Here is a 9,253-nt window from a genome sequence, read left to right on the forward strand (position 1 = left end):
ATATATATACCAAGCATCATATTAACTTACACTCCTGCACACTGTTTCCCAAATGTTGTATCAAAGTAAAGAGTTCTGAATATAATAACTGAGTCCCAGTAAACAGACCCGTGGTTATGACCTCAAGATGCTCTCTTTGTTTTTGTTTTCATTCAGAGAAACAGGATTCCAGGAATCCAGCAGATCAGCTCACTGACCTGCAACATGTGAACCTCGACAGCTCCCCCACAGCACTAGTACGAGTCTCTTCGAATTCAAGATGTCAAGCCGTCGGAAATCCACCACACCCTGCATGGTGCTTCCCATGGATGTGGTGGAGCAGGATGCCGTGGAGGAGAAGAGGGAGAGAAGAAAGGAGGAAGAGGCAGGGGATGAGGAGCAGGAAAAGAAGGGGAAGGAGGGGGCCGAGGAGCTTGGTCAGGCTGTGGTAGCTGCTGCTGCTCCACCAGATGAAGGTAAGGAGTGAGAAATGGAGGAACTTTGGAACCAAGCAGTACACTCAGACCTAAAATGGTTTATTGCTCCTAGAAAATAAGTGAAGAACGTTATTATGTCCTCTACAGATGAAGCCGGTGTCTCTGGCATTGAAGAGCTCAAAATCATTGCTCCCACGCTCAGATCCCCACCAGAGGATCTCAGTGGCGATCAGATAATCCAGGAACCCAAGAATGACTCCCCTGGGGTGGGAGGAGCAGACTCGGCCGCAGCTACGGCAATCTCCCTCAGCAAGACTCCAATCATGAGAATGAAGACCAAATCTGAACCCAAGAGGATCGCCGTTTCCCTTAAATCTGCAGATGAAGCTGAGGGAGAGAGTTTGGGAGCAGGAGGAGGGGATGGTCAGGTGGGTGCAGAGCAGGAGCCCATCGAAGCTCCACTCGGGCCGATGATGTCTGTGGAGATGCTGCTGCAGGACTCCATGAAGACTGGGACAGGCGGTTTGATGGTCAGTGCGCCATCAGAGCAGCAGAGAAAACCTGCCATTTTAAACCCCACAGTCCTGCCTGCTGGTCTGGCACAGGTACAGACCCTTATATATTGACTCTTTGTTTTTATTGTTTTATTAGTGAGCTTCGAACAAAATGACTCTCAACTTGAATGTTTTGTTACCTTTTTACATTACAACTACACATGTTCATGTTATTTGTGTGATTTCAAGCCACAGATGGAGCAGAAATGATACCTGCTGGTCAAATTTGGTTAAAAATTGGGCTGAGCACATTTTCAAACATTACCAAGGACTTGAATTAATTTCTGTCGGCACCTGAACCATGTTTTTTGATCCAAACCATCCCACAGTCGCTCTATCTGTATGTCCAGATACCTGCTGTATCCAGCTTTCTGCAGCCTCTAACATATTTTCTTCCAGAATTGTCTTTCATTTGTCTTCATACATCTTTGAGCAGCGTGTCTGCGGCCACCAGGTGTCACTGTGAGGATCGTCAGGTCTTGCTCAGTGCTCGTTTTCATCCACATCTGAATTTCATGTAAGGCCAAAAGTCAAAGCCAAATGTCATCTGCCAATTCCTCTACATGTTTGCTTTGGAAAACTAGAAACCTGGATTTTATAACCAACTAAAATAAAGGAAAATCTCATAAACAGATTTCCCACATGAGCTGCAGATTTCTGCAGACCCTCCAGAGTTACTGCTTGCCTACAGCCTGGCCCATCCCTTTAGTAGGGTTACAGTAAAAGGGGGATTAGTATATATTCGGTTCCTAAACTTAATCACAGTTTTGAGGGGGAAAAAAGCTGCTTTAGGAACAGTACATTTATTTCATTATTTTTCACTCTCCTAGTAAACTTCATCTGCCGTGTTTAATGTTTTTTATTTTCTCCAATGTCATGTCAGGTGCTTTCAGCCTTCCAGGCGCAGCAGACTGCAGCGGCAGCAGCCTCACAGCCCCAGCTGCTGATCCCTCTGAGCAGCATCCCCTCCTACAGTGCAGCTATGGACTCCAACCCCCTTCTGATCAGCACATACAGGAAGTTTCCTTACCCTTCTTTGGCAGAAATCAACAGCCTGGCAGCACAGACACAGTTTACAGATGAGCAGATCAAGGTAAAAGTTTATAGATTCTTCTTTTTAGACTAATCAGGGTTTCGTTTGTTTTGTTTGGTGTTTTTATTTGAACTAAAGACTATCGCTGTGTGCACAGGTGTGGTTCTCAGCCCAGCGTCTAAAGCACGGAGTCAGCTGGACTCCAGAGGAAGTAGAGGAGGCCAGGAGGAAACAGTATAACGGGACCGTGCACACAGTGCCTCAAACCATCACTGTCATCCCGGCACACCAGCTGTCTGCAGCTGCAAACGGCCTGCAGTCCATCCTACAGACCTGTCAGATTGTGGGGCAGCCAGGCCTTGTGTTTACCCAGGTAGGATTTAGGGCTTACCGTATAAACATGTTCTTTGCCTTAAGGCTTTCTGTAATGACTGTTGGATAGAAGGTTTTCATCAGCTTAAGATTCTAACTATGAATTCTTAGAAATCTTAAATAAAATAATACAGCTGCTTACAGAAGTTTTAATGCATCTGTGATATTATAATAAAAACCTGAATATATTTCTAGCTGCAGAGACTCCCAATTCAGGTGGGAGAATCTTTTCACAGTTGCACATTCCTCTTATCTGTACTTTATATTAACAAGGAAGAGCTTTACCCTGGCCAGTGGTTTAATGACCTTAAAAATATGATTTAAAATAAAGATTTAGACTGAAACATCTTCATTTTTGTAACGGCCCTATTACAGCGCAGACCTGAACCAAACTCTGGGTAAATTCATAGAAGCTCTCTGTCCAATCGGACTGTTTGAGATGAAGTCTGTTTATCAGTAAATGTGGTAGAGACATTCTGCATATGATGTAAACCAAGGCAAGATATAAATGCATTTTCAAATTCCATTTTGTATACACTCTGTGTACACAAAATGACAATAAAAGTTGTCTAAATGCATGCCGCACTTTTTTATTTTTAAAAAAAAAAGACAAAAATGCTTCATTTCCTTCCTTTCAGAATATGGATAGACTTTTAGTTCACTTATGACATTAAATCCCATAGAAATACAATATTTGTTTGTGTTTAAGTGACGAAGCATGCACAGATTTCTGTTGTCAGTAAGCAGGATGATCTTCTTTTTACTGGGTTTGGTCTCTGGCTTGGCTCATTATTTGTAGACTTGAAGAGAAGGAGAAGTAAATCTGCCATTGAAAGAATCTTAATGAAAGCCAATAACACCTTAGTTTTTGTATTTTTTGTTTGTAGGTTGGTCCAGGTGGGAATCTTCCAGTGACTAGTCCGATCACACTGACTGTGGCGGGTTTGCCCAGTCAGTCTCAGAGCTCCAGCCGAGTTTCCTGTCAGTCCACGCCGACAAACAGTGAGCTAAAACGGGCTACCACAGTCCAGCCTCCCTCTCTGTCTCCACAGGTTGGGACACCTTACTGATGTGCTTGTTGTTCAGTTGCAAATTTAGGATTTCCAGTCTCCTTTACTAATACACAGTAGTTCCTTACCTTGTGCTAATAATACAAATTAAGATGCTGCAGAATTGTGGTGATTTACTGTTTGTTACATTATAATGTATTTTGGCTCCATAGGAGCAGCATGTTAGTGGCTAACCCTCTCCTCTCCCGTCTCCAAGGAGAACTCGGCCCTCAGCGCTGACTCTTTCAGTCTGCGACCCAAGAAGTCCAAAGAGCAGCTGGCAGAGCTGAAAGCCAGCTACCTGAAGAACCACTTTGCCTCTGACGCAGAGATCGCCCGGCTGATGAAACTCACCAATCTGACAAAGGGCGAGATCAAGAAGTGGTTCAGCGACACCCGCTACAACCAGCGCAACTCCAAGAACAGCCATGTAATCGTTTTCCATGACGGTGGGGGGCGAGGGGGGAGCAGCTCCAGCAGCGCTACAAACACCCCCATCGTTATCGACTCCAGTGACGAGACCCCCACGTCCCCTCCGCATCCTCCCAATACTTCCCCTATGAAGGAGAAGGAAAAAGAGAAGGAGGCCAGAGTCAAAACCTGGAATCCTTTCCCAGACTTCACTCCACAGAAGTTTAAGGAGAAGACTCCTGAGCAGCTGGTGGTGCTGGAGGAGAGCTTTGAGAAGAGCAGCACGCCATCAGACGAAGAACTGAGCCGTCTGAGGACGGAAACAAAACTGACTCGAAGGGAGATTGATGCCTGGTTCACTGAGAGGCGGAAAGTCCCAGCAGCCTCCCCAGACTCCTCTGAAGGAGGGAAAAATGAGACGGATGACTTAAAGCCAGAGGAAGGAGAAGTAGCAGGTTCCAGCACCTCTCCTCCATCCACCTCCTCCTCTCGGAAGGGGAGTCAGACTCCTCCTGGCGCTCGCAGTAAGCAGCTGTCCGGCAGCAGCAAGAAAGACGTAAAAGAAAAAAGTAAAAAGACTCCAGAGCAGCTTCACATTCTAAAAAGTGCCTTTGTGCGGACGCAGTGGCCCACGCCGGAGGAGTATGATCAGCTGGCGGAGGAGAGCGGCCTTCCTCGCCAATACATCGTCAGCTGGTTTGGGGATTCTCGCTACTCCTGGAAAAACGGAAACCTGAAATGGTTCTTTCAGTATCAAAGTGGCAACGTGGAGGGACCAATCGATGGAGTCGGCAGCAAAACAGGAGGCGGCGCGGGTCGGAAGAGACGCGGTCGAAATCGTGGCTGGGGGCGTTCTAAGATCAGGAAGCAGCCAAAGAGGTCCTCCTCTTCTTCCAGCGCAGATGTCAAAAGATCCCCTCCGTCAAAGAAATTCAAGACTGGACGGGAAATCCTAAAGGAGTACTACCTGAAGCACCACTTCCTCAGTGAGCAGGATTTGGATGAGCTGGTCTCCAGGACCAACATGAGCTACGAGCAGGTGGGTTCTGTTGATTTAATAATCAAACAGAAGAGATCCAGAAACTAAAAACATATACAATCTGAATCAGTAGACAACTAGTTTGATGATTGAACTTTCTACAACATTAAAGCAGCAAAAACAAAAAATTTGAGCCTTAATAAATCCTCTTCAAGTGTTTATGACTCGATTAAGATGTCTGCCATCTCCCCCTACTCTCTCTGTCTGGAAAACACGCTTTGAATTTTCTGTGCCACCAGTGGAAGTCTAACACTTCTGTTCTCCTTCAGCAGCCCCATGTGAGGCCATTGACATCAACAGCCTGTGTTTCTCAGAGGCGTTCATAGAATTTTGGAGGCTTATAACTAAGTAATTAAAACCTTTATCTGAAGAGAAAAGGAACTAAAAATGTTATTCATATATAGCTAGAGATCAAATCACATTTGCTGCAGTATCCTATGTGTAGAAAGAAATGTTCTTTCTACTTAATGTTGGCTATTTTCTGCAGCCATCTACACATCAGATAAGCAGACTTGTTACATCCTAATGCACAATTTTCACACTCTCCCTGAAATAACGTATTAATACACATACTTGCCATCTAAAAACAACTAAACTCAATACTTAAATTTATTTTATAGATATATAATTATTTTTATATCCATTAAACATTCAGCTATATTGGCCAATAAAATAGGTCTCACTACATGAAAATGCGAAGAGTGGAAAGATTTAGCAAAGTTATTTATTATTCCATATAATTTAAAGTCAACTGATTGTGTTTGAAGCTATTTTGTGATGCAGAAGGAAGCGAGCAAATATTGTGAAGGCAGACAGTGATCCATCTGTATCTAATTGTAGTTTATGAAATTTGGGTTTTCTTCTAGATTTCTCCATGGGTCTCTGCAGTCTGGATCAGATACTGGAAAAATCTTAAAAAAATAAAAATAAAAAAAAGGTTTTTACTGCACAAATCCACATATGACATACTTTGTTAAATAAGTTTTGCTTTTCAGAGTTTCAGCTGATTATTTAGCATTTTAAATGGATGTTTGGTTAAATAAAAAACAGCAACAAACTACATTTTCTCCTGCAAAAGAACAGATGTATATGTGGAGCTGTGTTTCTCTATAATATTAACTTTTACAGTTTTTAGCTGCTTCGGATCTTCCTCAGTTCTCTACAAACTAATTTCATTTAAACATATTTGTGCTAGGGGCAACTATAATGCACAACAGCTTAAAGGAATAATACACCCAAAACATGATTAGCCTTCATTTTCTACTCACCCCCATCCTGAGCAACACTCTGGAGTACTTTTTTGATATCTCAAATGCATCTGGAGATCTGGGAGGTTTCTTGCTGTCTGCTGGCATTCAAATAATGGAGGTCTATGGTGCCCGAGACAGAAAGTTCCATAAAAGTCCACAAAAAACGTGTCAATATTCCTCCATGCTGCTCGTCCAATGTATTCCAAGTGTCCTGAGTGGGTAGCATCCAGAATTTACTCGAAACGAAGTCATTTAGAATGTTTTTAGAGCATAAACAGTAGTGTATAGGATTTCCTAAAAGCGCGTTCACGAGTCTACGGAAACCGCGGCAGACCAAACCAGACGAAAGTGCGCATTTAGCTCGGCAAAGAACTCATGCTCTTCCTCAACACTGAAGTTCTCAGACATTTTTCTTTCGTTGTTTCTTTCTTTGCACAGGTAAACAGTACATTTCTTCTTCTACGCTTGCATTATTGGCAGAGCAGACGCTGAATGCGCACTTTCATCTGGTTTGGTCTGCCGCGGTTTCCGTAGACTCGTGAACGCGCTTTTAGGAAATCCTATACACTACTGTTTATGCTCTAAAAACATTCTAAATGACTTCGTTTTGAGTAAATTCTGGATGCTACCCACTCAGGACACTTGGAATACATTGGACGAGCAGTATGGAGGAATATTGACACGTTTTTTGTGGACTTTTATGGACCTTTCTGTCTCAGGTACCATAGACCTCCATTATTTGAATGTCAGCAGACAGCAAGAAACCTCCCAGATCTCCAGATGCATTTGAGATATCAAAAAAGTACTCCAGAGTGTTGTTCAGCATGGGGGTGAGTAGAAAAGGAAGGCTAATCATGTTTTGGGTGTACTATTCCTTTAATACAGCTTCACTTTAAACACTAGAAACTGCCATATCAGAAATGTATAAACTCCCAATACATAGGATTTTCCAGCTCATTATTCTGTAGCGGTTCTTGCTTCCAGAATAATAGCCTCTATATTTGAGTTGCAGCAAACATTTTAGCAGTGTATTAAAATGTAGCAGTTATTTTATAGGAGCTGACGGTTTATATGCTGTACTGCCATCTTGTGTTGGCAGTAAGTAATGCAGTCAATCTGGTCCGAATTAGAGAATGCTTTTATGCATGTGACTCTATTTGTGTCCTGTTTGGTATTTGAAGCTGACTCTCTCTGTGGAAAGGTGAGGGAGTGGTTTGCTGAAGTTCAACGACGCTTGGATTTGGGGTTAGACCCCTTCCTGGAGGCGTCTGCCGGGGGACCAGATGGGGACAAAGCTGCGCCGGAAGACGAAGCAGAGATGCCAGGAGAGAGATCGGTGAACGCTGAGGACCAGGCAGACCCTGGAGCTGGAGACGAAGAGGATGATGAAGACGAGGAGGAGGACGACGGCGACGAAACGGATGACAGTGAGGTTTGGGAGCCATCACGTAGCGTCAAGAAAAGTTTGTCTCTTTCCGAAGACTAAAAGTTGAACTTTGACCTGATAATTGACCTGAGTTCAGTCAATAATGGTCAATTAACTAATTTAAGTTTTCTTTTATGCTTGTATTGTTCACCTCTAATGTGCATGAACAATTACCCTTTTTACTGTTTCTCAAAATCCCTTGAATCAAGTGCACATGAAAAGAATCAACAAATGATTAGCTTTAGCTTAATCGGCTAAGAAAAGGTTTGGTACGAGAACAAAATTTGATGAGGTCATAGGGCAGCTGTTGCAAAATAAGTTTGAGTTTAGAATGAAAAACTCCCCCAGTAAATCCTTCAAACATCATTGGAATAATTGAAAAAGTGGATTTTATTTTAAATATCCAGATTTAACATCCAATATGCTTTCAACTTTCAGCTTTAAAGAATGAGGATTTCTAAAACAACCATATTATTTATCTGAAGGCTGATCACAGACTGATAAAGTTCTTATTAGGTTTGAAGTTCAGTCTGAGTTGCAAGTTCCTGTTTAAAAAAAAAAGGTGCTAGAAAATGAAGCTAAGTTTATATATGACTGCTTAGCACCATGATAACAAAAACCATGAATCTAAATGTGAATTTAATTTTTGATATATGTTTTAGCATCTGGAATTTATTTAAAAGAACGTTTTGTTTGTGCTCGTCATTTTAGTCTGAGGCTTAACTTGGCAATAAATCCGTTAGCCTGATGCTGCATGAATGCCGACGCTTCGATGCTTTTAGATGAAACAGAATGTTTTCCCTTTACACTGCCTTACTGCTTCTCTAATAACAGACGTTTTTAACTGGACATCTGTAAATTTGAAGGCCTAGATGCAACAGAATGTGTGTGAGTTGAACTGCTGATAATGTTTTTAAAATCTTTTTTCATCTTTTGATATAAAAAAAAAAGACCTGTGCTGTTTTAACCCTTTTTTTAAAAAAGCGATTCAGACAGTAAATCTGCTGTGCCAAAGGCGGAGGCGTTACCTCCCATGCAGAGAGCTGTTGGAAACCTAACTGTAAAGCATAAATGTGGATCTAACTGTAAATCCATAATGGATCTGAAGAGAACCAAACAATCGTCCCTTTGTGATTCTAAGCAGAACTAAACCACTGATACTATATGTGGAAATCATTGTGTCCTTATCAGTATTTGAAATTAGAATCTGAACCCTTTCTGCACTGAAAAAACTAACCTAAAGCACTTAATCTCATTTTTAAAGGTTTGCACTTTTCCACTCGATTAGGCACCTTAAGTCTCTATTACACCATGAAATGGCTCAGAGAGACCAAACCTGTTTTTTATGACTAACCAGTATTTTGCCTTTTCCTATTCCTGCTGTTTTCACAAGAAGGAATATAATCAGTGTGTCGCCTTTTCTATTTATGTACCACATGTCAAAGAGCTGGACGATTGTACCAGCTTTAAAAAAAAAAAGAACAATCATGCACCATTTGTTTCTGCACTAATGTAACGTGTTAGCCCTATGTGACGATAATCTGTCAATCTGAAAATGCCTAGAAGTTGTTTTTGTTGATTGTCTTGCTTTAAATGATAGGAGCTGTCTCCCATCTTTTGCTATTGTTCCCCTTCTGCCTTTTTGGTCAAATCAGTGACTTCACTGATGTGCTCCTCCAGCAGTTAGCAGTGTTCGTTTGCGG

General features: G+C 42.1%; 1 protein-coding gene across 1 annotated transcript in view; it reads left to right on the forward strand.

Moving 5' to 3' along the window:
• The window catches only part of LOC107100340 (zinc fingers and homeoboxes protein 1-like), a 13,977-nt gene extending 4,733 nt beyond the window's left edge, over nt 1–9,244 (forward strand). Inside the window, exons 2-8 of the mRNA XM_015398791.1 lie at nt 157–455; nt 564–1,021; nt 1,854–2,063; nt 2,161–2,376; nt 3,263–3,427; nt 3,642–4,874; nt 7,326–9,244. Of these exons, the coding sequence (XP_015254277.1) occupies nt 260–455; nt 564–1,021; nt 1,854–2,063; nt 2,161–2,376; nt 3,263–3,427; nt 3,642–4,874; nt 7,326–7,610 (2,763 nt within the window). The 5' untranslated portion in view covers nt 157–259 and the 3' untranslated portion in view covers nt 7,611–9,244. The remainder of the gene's footprint in view (nt 1–156; nt 456–563; nt 1,022–1,853; nt 2,064–2,160; nt 2,377–3,262; nt 3,428–3,641; nt 4,875–7,325) is intronic.
• The last annotated feature ends 9 nt before the right edge of the window (nt 9,245–9,253 follow it).

The sequence above is a fragment of the Cyprinodon variegatus genome, unplaced genomic scaffold (genome assembly GCF_000732505.1).
Source record: "Cyprinodon variegatus isolate N-32 unplaced genomic scaffold, C_variegatus-1.0 Scaffold961, whole genome shotgun sequence".
NCBI classification, from domain to species: domain Eukaryota; kingdom Metazoa; phylum Chordata; class Actinopteri; order Cyprinodontiformes; family Cyprinodontidae; genus Cyprinodon; species Cyprinodon variegatus.